General features: G+C 47.9%; 1 protein-coding gene across 3 annotated transcripts in view; it reads right to left on the bottom strand.

Annotated features, from left to right (window-relative positions):
• Positions 1-8,485, bottom strand: part of LOC125033542 (protein madd-4-like) — a 55,434-nt gene extending 46,949 nt beyond the window's left edge. For all 3 annotated transcript variants that reach the window (XM_047625125.1, XM_047625127.1, XM_047625126.1), the window contains exons 1-2: positions 8,376-8,485; positions 7,787-8,039 (exon numbers count right to left, since the gene is read on the bottom strand). In XM_047625125.1, coding sequence (XP_047481081.1) covers positions 7,787-7,942 — 156 coding nt within the window. In that variant the 5' untranslated portion in view covers positions 7,943-8,039; positions 8,376-8,485. The remainder of the gene's footprint in view (positions 1-7,786; positions 8,040-8,375) is intronic.
• Positions 8,486-15,000: the final 6,515 nt, after the last annotated feature.

Here is a 15,000-nt window from a genome sequence, read left to right as displayed (position 1 = left end):
GAGAGAGAGAGAGAGAGAGAGAGAGAGAGAGAGAGAGAGAGAGAGAGAGACAGAGAGAGCGTGAATAAGGGAGAGAAAAAGGAGGAGAGGAGGGAGAGAGAGAGAGAGAGAGAGAGAGAGAGAGAGAGAGAGAGAGAGAGAGAGAGAGAGAGACAGAGAGAGCGTGAATAAGGGAGAGAAAAAGAAAGAAAGAGAGAACCAGGAAACTGCAAAAGAAAAGGGAGAAAGCACATATCGAACAAGGCAAATATACCTTGATATCAATAGCCTTTCACCTTTTCATTTCCAAGCTGACTGGAGAGCACTTCATTGGCACAGCGCACCGAGATCAGAGACCGAACAAATAAGAATTTTCTAATGAGGACCCTAAAGTTTCCAATTAACGACTAAGTAAGACCATAAAAAAACAACAGCAGGGGAAAAAAAACACTTGCGACTTCTCCCTTCCTCTTTCGCCTTCCAGACAACCCAACAGTCGCGTGCCACCTGGTCTGCTGTTCGTGCGTGCGTGCGTGCGTGCAGTGCGTGAGAGAGAGAGAGAGAGAGAGAGAGAGAGAGAGAGAGAGAGAGAGAGAGAGAGAGAGAGAGAGAGAGAGAGAGAGAGAGAGAGAGAGAGTACTGTGCTAGTGAAAATGTCCCCGCTCTGCACACCGCAACCTCTCCTTCCGACGCAGTTTCAGCAACTTTTAGCAACTTGCAGCTCGTTCTGCAGAGATATGACGACTCCAGCTTGTGCCAGTGTCTCCGAGAAACGACCATCGACGTTCACAATGGCGGCTCGCTACTCAGGGCTCCTGACTCTTATGGCCGCTGCTGACTCTTGACTTGGAGGTGGGCCGGTCCCTGCTCGCGCTTGAGTGAGTGCGAGCGGGCGGCCGTGCGGGTGTGTGTTGGGAGTGGGAGGGGGAGGGGGAGGAGGAGGGGGGAGAGGGAGGAGGGGGGAAAGGGAGGGGAGGGGAGAGGGAGGGGGAGGGGAGAGGGGAAGTGGATATAGTGTGTGTGTGTGTGTGTGTGTGTATGTGTGTGTGTATGTGTGTGTGTGTGTGTGTGTGTGTGTGTGTGTGTGTGTGTGTGTATGTGTGTGTGTGTATGTGTGTGTGTGTGTGTGTATGTGTGTGTGTGTGTGTGTGTGTGTGTGTGTGTGTGTGTGTGTGTGTGTGTGTGTGTGTGTGTGTGTGTGTGTGTGTGTATGTGTGTGTGTGTATGTGTGTGTGTGTGTGTGTGTGTGTGTGTGTGTGTGTGTGTGTGTGTGTGTGTGTATGTGTGTGTGTATGTGTATGTGTATGTGTGTGTGTGTGTGTGTGTATGTGTGTGTGTATGTGTGTGTGTGTGTGTGTGTGTGTGTGTGTGTGTGTGTGTGTGTGTGTGTGTGTGTGTGTGTGTGTGTGTGTGTGTGTGTGTGTATGTGTGTGTGTGTGTGTGTGTGTGTGTGTGTGTGTGTGTGTGTGTGTGTGTGTGTGTGTGTGTGTGTGTGTGTGTGTGTGTGTGTGTGTGTGTGTGTGTGCGTGCGTGTGCGTGTATGCCCGTGTGTCAATAACTTAACAAAGAACTGACCGACTGAATGACTGAACGAGGAAGTAGCGAGCCGGCGAACGCCCGTGGCATCGCGGGTCGTTCGGAATCCCTGATCTAAACTCTTATTCCTGCCTCAGGTCGCGGTGGCTCAGCCTCCTCCGTCTTAGGGAGACTTAGCGTCAAGTATCCTGGAAGTTGCGTCTCTCCCGCGCTGGAAAAAGCCTCTCTCTTTTCCCCTTCCGATTCCGTCTCTCCTCTCTGTCTTTCCTGGGTTTCCCCTCTTTTTTTCTTTTTTTTTTGAAATTTCCTTACTTCTTCTTTATCTCTTTTATTCATTGGTTTCGAAACTAATAATCGCAAGAGTGAAGAAGGAGAATTGTAAGTAAGCAATTCGATTACGTGGATCCTTCCGCTGCTTTTGCTACGGCTGAGAAACATTTATCTACTTTTATTTTTTTCTTCGTTATATTTGCGACAAATCGCCTCTGGTTCTGACCTGCACTCACGGCATCTCTCTTTTTCAACTGTTTGTCCTACATTTCCCCGGGAAGGTTTGTCGGATTGTTTACTGTTTTTTTTTCTTCTCCTGCTGCCCTTCTCTTCACCCTCCCCTTTCTTCTCCCTTCCCTCTCCCCTCCCATCGTCAGGCATTATTTGGGACCAAACCCTTGTCAGAATCCTGCTGGTTAAAGCTCCTCCTATTTCGGACACAGGGGCGAGGAAAGCTCAGAATTATCGATTTTATAATGTGGATATTTTTTTTTCCATTTCCTTTACAGCCAAGGACGGTTATTTTGATCTTCGTTTTTGCCTGTCTTTACGTATTTCTCACTCTATAAACTGCTTCTCCCAACTTTCTCCTTCAAGCAGCTTTTCGTCGCTTCATCTATTCATATTTTCCTTCTCCCTCTTCCCTTCCCTCCATCCCTCTCCTTCCCGCCACCCGTCAGCAGCCATTATCTCGGACGAAACCCTTGTCTGACTCCTTCTAGTTGGCCTCTCTTATTTCGGACATAATAATCGCAGCAGTGAGGAAAAACTGGGAATTAACAATTTTAGAATGTGGATATTTTCGCCCGTTTTTATCATACCCAGGAACGTTGTTGTTGTTTTTTCTCGTTTTTTTGTTCTTTATCTTCGTCGGATCGCCTTCCGTTATGCCTCCATTCAATACCTCTCCCTCTCACAACTTTTTATTTTCTCCCTATTTTTCTTTCTGTCACTTTTTTTCCCCTCCAGATTATTTACTTTGTTTTTTTTATCCTCCACCCTCCATCCCTCTTCATCTCCCTCGCGACGCCAAACATTATCTCGGACGAAACCCTTGTCCAACTCCTCTTGGTTAACTCCTCATATCTTCGCCTGAACCCCCTCCTCCCTCCCTCCCTCCCTCCTAACCCCCAACATCACTCGCCCCTTCTCATCAACTTCTTCCGTCTATATCTCTCTCTCTCTCCCCCCCCCCCCGTCTCCCCCCATCTTTTCCGCCCCTCCTTCCAACAATTTCCTGGTTGTGACCACAGCATAATCTGGTCTGGTTGCGGTCACTTGCTCGCGTTTTCTCTCGCTTCGGGTTGTGTATGTTGCTCAGTGTTGTGCTTATGATGTGTGTAAATGCGTGAGTGAGTGAATGAGTGAGTGACTGGCTGAGTAAGTGAGGGAGTGAATTAATGAGTAAGTGAATGAGTAAGTCGCTGAGTGAGTAAGGAGCGGGTGAGTGAGGATGATGAGTGACTGGCTGAGTGAGTAAGTGAGGGAGTGAATTAATGAGTAAGTGAATGAGTAAGTCGCTGAGTGAGTAAGGAGCTGGGTGAGTGAGTGAATGAGTGAGTGACTGGCTGAGTGAGTAAGTGAGGGAGTGAATTAATGAGTAAGTGAATGAGTAAGTCGCTGAGTGAGTAAGGAGCTGAGTGAGTGACTGATGAGTGAGTAAGTGAGGATGGATAATGAGTAAGTGAATGAGTAAGCTCGCTGAGTTGTAAGGAGCTGAAGTGAGTGCGTGAGTGATGAAAGATGATGTGGAGTGAATGAGTGAGTGAGTGAATGAGTGAGTGACTGGCGGAGTGAGTGATTGAGAGAGTGAATTAATGAGTAAGTGGATGAGTAAGTCGCTGAGTGAGTAAAGAGACGAGTGAGTGAGTGAATGAGTGCGTGAGCGGGTGAGTGAGTAAGTGGCTGAGTGAGTGAGTGAATGAGTGCGTGAGCGGGTGAGTGAGTAAGTGGCTAAGTGAATGAATTAATGAGTAAGTGAGTGAATGAGTAAGTAGCTGAGTGAGTGAATAAGTGCGTGAGTGAGTGGGTGGGTGGGTGAATGAATGAGTGCGTGAGTGTGTGGGTAAGTAAGTGGCTGAGTGAATGAGTGAGTGAGTGAAAGAATGAGTGTGTGAGTGGGTGGGTGCGTGGGTGGGTAAGTGAGTGAGTGAGAATGGAAGTGCCGATACGATGATATTAATCACCTATAAAATATGTCTATCGGTGTCAGTATTTTGCAGTAAGTTACAAGTATATTCCACGCAAGAGCCTATGTGCTAATCGAATTCAAAATAAAATGCATTTCCAACCCTGGATTCTGAGGGAAGTGTTTATTTAGTTAAATCTCACAAACTTTAAGTGCATATTAAGAAATTCAAAAAATTGACAGTTTTATTAAATTAAGTCTTTAGGAAATATTTTTTTCCTTCTACTTTGCCGACATTCTCTTACTATACCCCTTTTTTTTTAACTTTTTGACTAGACTCTCTTTAACTTTTTCTTCCTATTCCTCCTCCCCCCTCACTCTCTGTCTCTTTCTCTCTCGTTTCCCTGTTCTTTCTCTTTGTTTCTCTCTGCCTCTCCCCTCCCTCTCCCCTCTATCTCTCCCTCTTCTTCTCTCTATCCTTCTATCACTTCCCCTTCCTCTCCCTCCCACTTTTCCCCTTTCTCTCTCTATCCCTCTTCCTCTCTCTCTCTCTGTCTCTCTCTCTCTCTCGCTACATCCATCTAACCTCCTTCTGCTCTTTTATTCCATCTATCCATTTATCTCCCCTTCTCTTTCTCTCTCGCTGTCACCCCCCCCCTCCCCCCTCCCCCCCTCCCTAGCCTACCACACGGGGCAGCAAACCGTAAGTGGCTGAACAAGGAGGATAGTGAAAGGGCTCTTGTCTGTCAATCGTTTAAAAATGGAGGCTAAAGATACAGACTAATTTGCATTTGAAGAGTGTTGAGGCGTGGTCTGCAGGGGGCGTGGGAGGTGGTAAGAAGGGGGGGGGCAGGAGGGTAAATGGAGGGGGGGGGGGTTAAAGGGGGAAGGGGAGGCAGGAGGTTACATAGGGGGAGAGGGAGAGAAAAAAAAGTGAATAGGAAAAAGAGGAATACAGAGGATAAAAGAACAATGTCTTAAACAGCTGAAATATATACGGAAAACATTTAAACGCTAAATCAAATGAATCAGAATAACAGACCGTCGATACAACAAAGAAATTCGAAAGAGAGAGAGAGAGAGAGAGAGAGAGAGAGAGAGAGAGAGAGAGAGAGAGAGAGAGAGAGAGAGAGAGAGAGAGAGAGAGAGAGAGAGAGAGAGAGAAGAGAGGAAAAGAGAAAGTGATCGAGAGACAGAGAGAGTCACAGAGAAAGAAAAAGAGAAAGAGAGGCAGCCACGTAGCCACACAGAGGGGAGGGGGGGGGGGAGGGGGAGGGGGCGTGGTGCGGGCGCGGCTGTGCAAATGAGGCGCGGGCTCGTCTTCGCCATGTACGGGACACCTTTACCTTAATGAGCTCCCTCGTCATGACGGACTCTGGGGGGCAGACGGAGGACGGAAAACACTCATGGTTTTCTCCATTAACATTTTAAACTCTGGGGTTTAACCGCCTAATCCCCCCGAGGAATAATGGTGAAGTGCTTTCTATATTATCACTATATTAAATAAGATGATTTGCTTTTCGGTTACACTCTTCCAAAGATAACAGCAGTGACGCGCGGAAAACCGTGTGGAATAATTATCAATGATTTTCCAAAACAAGAACGTGAAAGAGAAAAAAAAACACGAATATACTAATAGCCGCTGCAAGCTGAGATGACAACGATAAGAAGAAGGCGACGTTGATAAATGTGATGATAAAGACGATTATGATCCATATTTGGATACAGTGAGCAACCTTCGTGACCTCTACCTTTCTGAGCGCACTAGTCTAATCTTCTATTTTCCTTCGGTCTGTTTACGTTCCTCAAAGGACCAGTCTTGACCTTCAAATCTCTCTTTACATTGCTCTTTCTCACTAATCTATTTCCCTTCGATCTGCTTAATGTCTGCAAATAGCCAGTCGTGACCTTCCCATCCCTTCTCTCCCACTAGTCTATTTTCTCCCGAATTTTTCCTATACTCTTCAGATGACCTGTCCCGACCTTCACACATCTCTCTCCCACAAGTCTACTTTCCTTCGATGTGTCCAAGGTCTTCATTTGACCCAGGCTGACCTCCAACCCTCTCTCGCCCTCCCTCTGTCCCGCTGACCTATTTCCCCCTCCCAACCCCACCCACGATTTACCTCAAGTTCCGCTGATGACCCGGCTTGACCTCCGCCCTAAACAGCCTGGCTCTCGCTCCGTCCGAAACCTCTACGACAATTCCTTATTCCCTTGGCTACTTCCCTCCGAGGCTGCCCCTTAATGCGCGCTGTTTCTAGGTTTTATTTTTCCATCGAATCTATTTCGCTGAGACTGTTTCCCTCTATTTCCAAATGTTTATCGAAAAAAATGGGATCTCCCGAAGTGCGATGCGGTGTGTCCGTAGAGTTTTGGGTGTTATTGCGTATCATGAACTAGAGAGAATGAATTAAAAAATGAATACAAACATCGAGACTACAGACTCAGTCCAATATCTTAAGCTTGTTCTTTCTTCATTTTCTCTTTGTATGTCTGCCTGTTTCTTTCTCTGTCTATCTGTCTGTCAGTTTGTCTGTCTGTTTATCTGTCTGTCTGTCTGTCTCTCTCTCTTTCTCCTCTCTCTCTCTCTCTCACCTCCAGGTCTTAATCCAAACCCCACTCCCGCCGCCCATCCAACAGGATTACGGATTTTCCTTGCCAGTCTTTGAAGTTTACCAGTTGGGCTATGGGGGGGGGGGGGCGCTAAGACTGGAGCAGAGAAAGAGAAAGAGAAAGAGAAAGAGAAAGAGAGAGAGAGAGAGAGAGAGAGAGAGAGAGAGAGAGAGAGAGAGAGAGAGAGAGAGAGAGAGAGAGAGAGAGAGAGCGAGAGAGAGAGAGAGAGAGAGAGAGAGAGAGAGAGAGAGTGAGAGAGAGAGGAGAGAGAGAGAGAGAGAGAGAGAGAGAGAGAGAGAGAGAAATAGAAATAGAAAGAGAAAGAGAAAGAGAAAGAGAGAAAGAAAGAGAGAGAGAGAGAGTGAAGGAGTGAGTAAGTGAGTGTGTATGTGTGTATGTATGTGCGCCGGCGTGTGTGTGTGTGTGTGCGCCTGAGGCTGACCGCAAGTGCCGACCGCAGGGCCCGCCGAGGAAGACCATCCCCGCCGCTCTAATCCCTGCCTCACTCGGACTCTCTCGTTTGGGTTCTTCGCTTCTTTTTCTCTTCTACGTCTCGTTGCGTTTCTTCTCTCTCTGGTGCATTAGGCCGAAACTTGGATAGAGAGGAGGAGGATTTCCGACTCACTAGGTTGCGTGTTGCCTTTCGTTCTCTCGGTTGTTTACTCTTGTCTTATGTTTTTTTTTTTTTTTTTTTTTAAATGTCCGTTGTCTTTTCCTTTACTTACATCTCTTTTTTCTCTCTCTCTCTCCCTCTCTCTCTCTCTCTCTCTCTCTCTCTCTCTCTCTCTCTCTCTCTCTCTCTCTCTCTCTCTCTCTCTCTTCTGTCATTTTCATTCTCTCTCTCTCTCTCTCCCTCTTTCTTTCTCTCTTTCTCTCTCTCTCTCTCTCTCTCTCTCTCTCTCTCTCTCTCTCTCTCTCTCTCTCTCTCTCTCTCTCTCTCTCTCTCTTCAGTCATTTTAATTCTCTCTCTCTCTCTCTCCCTCTTTCTTTCTCTCTTTCTCTCTTTCTCTCTTTCTCTCTCTCTCTCTCTCTCTCTCTCTCTCTCTCTCTCTCTCTCTCTATATATATATATATATATATATATATATATATCAAGTTACCCTTAACACTCCCTCCATTCTCTGTCTCGGACAAGCGATAGAAAAATAAAATTCGCTCCAAATATACCAAAAGCTTTCCCCGAGTTCATAGAGCCTGCCGCGTGAGTACCATCGTCATCCTTTACTTACACATCTGACTACTGCTGTTTTCCCTTACCTGGCACCTGCCGTTGATGCAGAGATCAAGAGAGTCCTTGGTGCACCTGGTGCCGTCCTGCACCCTGGGGTTGAGGGTCACCACAGGTCCTCCGCCTCGGGCTCGGCAGGTGAGAGCGCAGAGGTCCTCCCCCTCGGCGGGCTCCCACTCGTACATATTGCCCTCGTGGGGAAGGCCGTCGTACTCGGAGCACTGTACAGCGCGGAAGTCTCGGCTGCCGGTGGGACAGGGATCGAGGTTGCATAGTTGGTACCTGCGGGCAGGGTGAGGGGAGCGTTAGGCTTACGAGCGGGGAGATAGGGTGAAGGCAGCCTCTCAGAAGGAAAGGGAGCTTCGTGTCGTCACTTCAGTTCTAGTCTACCTTTCTCATACTATAGATGGTATATAAAATGTGGTGTAAAATACTTATGCACCCTAAAAAGTTTATGGACGCTTAAAATGCCCTCTTCCCCTAGCTTTAATTCTCCTTTTACTGTTAAAGTATTATCACGTAGGGGGATATGTAGCCTACGTTCCCAGCGAAGCGGCAACATGCGCACAAGGAGGAAGGAATAAAATAGGTAAAGATAAATAAAATAGAGTAAAATACCTGACAGAGTCTCCCCGACATCCGGCGTAGTGCAGACAGCGGCGGGACTGCACAGCGGCGCCGCCGTCGCAGGTCCGGGAACAGGGCGACCATTCCGACCATTCCGACCAGCCTTCCTGCAAGAGATAAACACACCTTGTTACTCCACGACTCCCACTCCCGCTCCCGAACTGTTTATGAGTGGCTTAACGGCGGGGATCAGAGGCACTGTTTGAGGGGGAGGTGATGATTAATGATGATGATAATGAGGACGACAACAGTCTCGTAAAACTCTTAGTGATGGTGATGATGATGATGATGGCAGTGACCAAGCCGACGACAGCGACATAAAACTGATGGCGGCGCTAATGTCAATAATCGTAACGAAGACTCCGTCGATACAAATATCATAACATTGTCCTCATAAAACTTTTGTGACTGGGCCTTCGCCTTGACAGCCCTGCAGCCAAAGAGAGAGAAAAAAGGGAGAAAGGGAGGAAGGGGGGAAGGGTGGAGGAGGCGAGGGGGATGGCACACCTCCTGTGTCTACAGATAATGTGCATATTCATAGGGCAAATTACGTCTTCTCCGCGGACTATGTAGTACGAGGTAATGATTTTCCGAAGACGTGCGTACTGTACCTCTCTGCGCCGAGATATAATGATCAAGTTCGTTAGAGCGAGTAGAAGTGAGCAAAGGAGGAAGTTACTGCACAATCAGCTACTCCAGTACACCCGACTCCGGCACCGGCAACGCGTTCACCATACTCGTCACAACCATCACCATCACGCGCAAGGCAGGAAAGGGAAAACTTGGCGGGAAACTTCGGAGAAATGGTACATCTTACTAGTTAAATTCCTTATGTTTTGTGCCAACTTCCGCGGATCAAAATCTCGGGCCGGACTCTCCACCCAAACTTGGCATCGGAGACCAGGGGGTGGGGGGAGGTGAGGCGGGCTGGGGGAGTGGGGGGGGAGGGAGTGGGGTTAAAGGGATAAGGGAGAGCAAAGGTTCTTTCCTTGGTCCGAAAAATGGAAATAAGATAACGCAATGAAAATAAGATAGCGCAACATTTCTAAATTAAAATAAGAAAACGCAACATTTCTATTCTCACACTGAATTCCACTGTGTTTGTCAGACACAGCACAATGAAATCAATAAAAGCTAAGGATGAAACCGTATCATTCCTAAGACACATCCGCCATCTTCCCCGACGCTCATATCAGCTGATCCACGCAAGCAAAACGAACATCTGCTCTACAGCTGCCGCTTCCTCGTTGACTCACAATCAACCATTATTTGCTTTCGTAATTTAATCCTACAAACGTGAGATAAAAGGCGAAAGAGAGAAAAAAAAGTACCTTTAACCGAAACTCACGCCAATTATCCTAAGGGATTTATCATCTTTACCATTCTAGCGGTTTGGGCAAATCGTTTTAAAGATTCATTTAATTGAGGAAAGCGACCGGTACATTGAGCTGAACAAGGATTCCCTAATCAAGAGTGCAAATCATTAATGATTAATCACTCTTCGGGACTGGTTTCCCTGCTTTGCACGCTAGCACATGCACACGCACAAACACATATACCTAGACATACATACATACATAAAACTTAACTTGTTTCACTATATTTTTACATAAATCATAGTGATGGATTTCGTTATCCTCTTTTGAAGTTTGTAATGCTTTAAAATGCCTCGGCATCCATTCTGCCAAAACTGTTTTTAGTTTAGAATTTTCCGAGAATTATTTGGCAGAATTTTCATCTCCACATGAGTGGGTCTTTAGAACGCTTTTTTGACGTATACATACATACATTCACAAACATACAAGCACATACACATATATGTATGTGTATATATGTGTGTGTATATATATTTGTGTGTATATATATATGTATATATATATATATATATATATATATATATATATATATATATATATATATATATATATATATATATATATATCCTTTGAACTCTGAAAATAACACCGAAATTTTCGGATCCAATCCTAGAATTAGCCAAAATCAGCGAGTCACGTGATTAGGCCGCCCCAGTCGTGGATACTGCAACTTCCTTGCATAAAACGAAGGCGGGCAAGACTTTTGTCGGATGAGCTGTCGGGGAAGGAAGGGAAGAGCGAGAGGGAGAGAGGAGAGGAAGATAAAGGATACGGGAATTTGGGGACGAATGTAAACTGACAGAGAAGAGGAAGAGGCGAGATAGGAAAACGAGAGAGAGAGATATAGACAGATAGGTAAAGAGCATGTAAGAGAGAGAGAGAGAGAGAGAGAGAGAGAGAGAGAGAGAGAGAGAGAGAGAGAGAGAGAGAGAGAGAGAGAGAGAGAGAGAGAGAGGGAGGGAAAGAAAGAGAGAGAGAGAATGAGGGAGAGAGAGAGAGAGAGAGAGAGAGAGAGAGAGAGAGAGAGAGAGAGAGAGAGAGAGAGAGAGAGAGAGAGAGAGAGAGAGAGGAGAGAGAGGGAGAGAGAGGGGGGAGAGACGAGGGAGAGAAAGAGAAAGAGAGAGAGAGAGACAGAGAGAGAAAGAGAAAGAGAGAGAGAGAGAGACATAGAGAGAGAGAGAGAGAGAGAGAGAGAGAGAGAGAGAGAGAGAGAGAGAGAGAGAGAGAGAGAGAGAGAGAGAGAGTGAGGGGGAGAGAGAGGGGAGAGAAAGAGGAGAGAGAGAACGAGAGAGAAAGAGAAAGAGAGAGAGAGAGACATAGAGAGAGAGAGAGAGAGAGAGAGAGAGAGAGAGAGAGAGAGAGAGAGAGAGAGAGAGAGAGAGAGAGAGAGAGAGAGAGAGAGAGAGAGAGAGAGAGAGACAGAGAAGAGAAGCGCCTTGGACACCATGCCAGGTCAGGTCCACATTCGAAATTCCATCTCGTCTAAATCCGATGTTTTCATGTATAGAAGCGCATCGTTTCAGACCACCTTTTCGCCCGGGTCTCGGCACGGCCCGCTCGCTTCAATAATGGCAACGGGCGTCCAGGGAATAAACCGGTAATACCTGGAACCCTTACAAAAAGTGAAAAGAAAGAGAGATGGATAGACAGCGCGATTTTTAAATATAGACTTACAAACACAAACACACAAACACACACACACACATATATATATACACATATACATACGCGAGGAGAGGAGAAAAGAGAAGAGAGGAGAAAGATCAGGAGCGAAAAAACGCGAAAGAGGGAAAGGTACTCTGCCCTAAATTAACAAAGACGTCAACTCTTCCCCAATTCAAAAATTCCGATTTTATATCTCTTCATCTTGACCTTTTGAATCATTAATGTCATCACCGGCCGTAGAAAAACAGAGAGGGATTTTTCTTGTTTTTCAATTCTATTTCTTAGTAATTCTTTATTGATTTATTTATCTATTCATTTCTTTATACGTTCTCTACTCACCTTTCACCGTGTTTTTTTCTCACAACAACAAACAAGGTCTTATTCTTCCTCACTCTCCCTCACAAGGAACACGCATCCTTCACCAACCAGGAAACACGACCGCCTCTTTATCCTCCTCCTCCTCCTCGTCCCTCATCCTCGACACTCATCCTTTCCTCACCCGGGACACGCGAACTTCCTCCCCTTCCCCCCCTTCTCCTTATCCTCAGGACACTCATTACTACTTCTCCTTCCTCTCCCGCATCCTCGAGACGCTGACTCATTCCTTCCTCATCCGGGAAACAGGAATCTACCACCTCCTTCTTCCTCCCTCCTACCACTCTCGTCCTCGGGATACTCCCTCTTCCTTCTCCGTCCAGGATACAAGATCCCCCTTCTCCTTACCCTTCTCCCCCCTCCTTTTCTTCACAGTCCTCTCCCCTCCCCCCCTCTTCTTCACAGTTCTCTCCCCCCCCCCCCCCCCACTGCCCAACCGAAGAAAGTTCTATGACTCAGCAGACGTTGTTCCATAACGGGGTGAGCGGGTTGTGCGCTCTCTCTCTCTCTCTCTCTCTCTCTCTCTCTCTCTCTCTCTCTCGCTCTCGCTCTCTCTCTCTCTTCTCTCTCTCCTCTCTCTCTCTCTCTCTCTCTCTCTCTCTCCTCTCTCTCTCTCTCTCCTCTCTCTCTCTCTCTCTCTCTTCTCTCTCTCCTCTCTCTCTCTCTCCTCTCTCTCTCTCTCTCTCTTCTCTCTCTCTCTCTCTTCTCTCTCTCCTCTCTCTCTCTCTCTTCTCTCTCTCTCTCTCTCTCTCTCTCCTCTCTCTCTCTCTCTCTCCTCTCTCTCTCTCTCCTCTCTCTCTCTCTCCTCTCTCCCTCTGTGATGAACGTGCCCGCAAGAACAGGCCTGGGCATCAAAGGCCGCCGACCGGATGAAAGACACAGTACTTCAAACGGGCGAAGGAGCGACCGCCTTCCGAGCCGTGGCACTTCCCCGGACCTTCTCACGCAGACGATCTTTTCCCCTTTCCCTCCTCCCTCTCCTTCTCCCTCTCCTTCTCCCTCTCCTTCTCCTTCTTTTCTCTCTCCCCCCCTCCTTCTCCCTCTCCTTCTCCCTCTCCTTCTCCCTCTCCTTCTCCCTCTCCTTCTCCTTCTTTTCTCTCTCCCCCCCTCCTTCTCCCTCTCCTTCTCCCTCTCCTTCTCCCTCTCCTTCTCCCTCTCCTTCTCCCTCTCCTTCTCCCTCTCCTTCTCCCTCTCCTTCTCCTTCTTTTCTCTCTCCCCCCCTCCTTCTCCCTCTCCTTCTCCCTCTCCTTCTCCTTCTTTTCTCTCTCCCCCCCTCCTTCTCCCTCTCCTTCTCCCTCTCCTTCTCCCTCTCCTTCTCCCTCTCCTTCTCCCTCTCCTTCTCCCTCTCCTTCTCCCTCTCCTTCTCCCTCTCCTTCTCCCTCTCCTTCTCCCTCTCCTTCTCCCTCTCCTTCTCCCTCTCCTTCTCCCTCTCCTTCTCCCTCTCCTTCTCCCTCTCCTTCTCCCTCTCCTTCTCCCCCTCCTTCTCCCTCTCCTTCTCCCTCTCCTTCTCCCTCTCCTTCTCCTTCTTTTCTCTCTCCCCCCCTCCTTCTCCCTCTCCTTCTCCCTCTCCTTCTCCCTCTCCTTCTCCCTCTCCTTCTCCTTCTTTTCTCTCTCCCCCCCTCCTTCTCCCTCTCCTTCTCCCTCTCCTTCTCCTTCTTTTCTCTCTCCCCCCCTCCTTCTCCCTCTCCTTCTCCCTCTCCTTCTCCCTCTCCTTCTCCCTCTCCTTCTCCCTCTCCTTCTCCTTCTTTTCTCTCTCCCCCCCTCCTTCTCCCTCTCCTTCTCCTTCTTTTCTCTCTCCCCCCCTCCTTCTCCCTCTCCTTCTCCCTTTCCCTCTCCCTATCCCTATCTCTATCCCTATTCCTATCTGTATCCCTTATCCCTTCCCCCTCCCTCTCCTTCTCCTTCTTTTCTCTCTCCCCCCCTCCTTCTCCCTCTCCTTCTCCTTCTTTTCTCTCTCCCCCCCTCCTTCTCCCTCTCCTTCTCCCTCTCCTTCTCCTTCTTTTCTCTCTCCCCCCCTCCTTCTCCCTCTCCTTCTCCCTCTCTTCTCCCTTTCCCTCTCCCTATCCCTATCTCTATCCCTATTCCTATCTGTATCCCTTATCCCTTCCCCCTCCCTCTCCTTCTCCCTCTCTTCTCCCTTTCCCTCTCCCTATCCCTATCTCTATCCCTATTCCTATCTGTATCCCTTATCCCTTCCCCCTCCCTCTCCTTCTCCCTCTCCTTCTCCCTCTCCTTCTCCTTCTTTTCTCTCTCCCCCCCTCCTTCTCCCTCTCCTTCTCCTTCTTTTCTCTCTCCCCCCCTCCTTCTCCCTCTCCTTCTCCCTCTCCTTCTCCCTCTCCTTCTCCCTCTCCTTCTCCCTCTCCTTCTCCCTCTCCTTCTCCTTCTTTTCTCTCTCCCCCCCTCCTTCTCCCTCTCCTTCTCCCTCTCCTTCTCCTTCTTTTCTCTCTCCCCCCCTCCTTCTCCCTCTCCTTCTCCCTCTCCTTCTCCTTCTTTTCTCTCTCCCCCCCTCCTTCTCCCTCTCCTTCTCCTTCTTTTCTCTCTCCCCCCCTCCTTCTCCCTCTCCTTCTCCTTCTTTTCTCTCTCCCCCCCTCCTTCTCCCTCTCCTTCTCCTTCTTTTCTCTCTCCCCCCCTCCTTCTCCCTCTCCTTCTCCTTCTTTTCTCTCTCCCCCCCTCCTTCTCCCTCTCCTTCTCCCTCTCCTTCTCCCTCTCCTTCTCCCTCTCCTTCTCCTTCTTTTCTCTCTCCCCCCCTCCTTAATTTAGAGGTCGAGTTGGATAAATCATTTCCTACAACTAATGAGACTCAAGCAGCGCGCAGGGTTTAACGGAGGCAGCGCTGAGACTCTTGCTCTTTGGTTCGCGTGTTGCAAACGGTATCAAGACAACAGATGGATACAACTAAGAATCCTGAGCCTAAAATTTAATGTTATTATTGAAAAAGGCACCTAGGTTACTACAATAGACTAACTGTTGAGTGGCTGACTGACTGACTGTATGTCTGTTTGACCGCCTGATGGACTGTGTGACGACTGACCTGACAATCAGATGAATGATCAAATAACCACGCAAATCAAATGAATGAATGGCTTTATTAGTCCTACCTAATTAGCTGGCTGGGAAACTGACTAGGTAAATGACACTAATCAACTATGTGCAAGAATAACTACCAAGCCCCACGAGCTCGTACATGAACAAATGGGCGA

The sequence above is a fragment of the Penaeus chinensis genome, chromosome 16 (assembly GCF_019202785.1).
Source record: "Penaeus chinensis breed Huanghai No. 1 chromosome 16, ASM1920278v2, whole genome shotgun sequence".
Classification (NCBI taxonomy): domain Eukaryota; kingdom Metazoa; phylum Arthropoda; class Malacostraca; order Decapoda; family Penaeidae; genus Penaeus; species Penaeus chinensis.
This window is presented reverse-complemented; position numbering and strand designations above follow the sequence as displayed.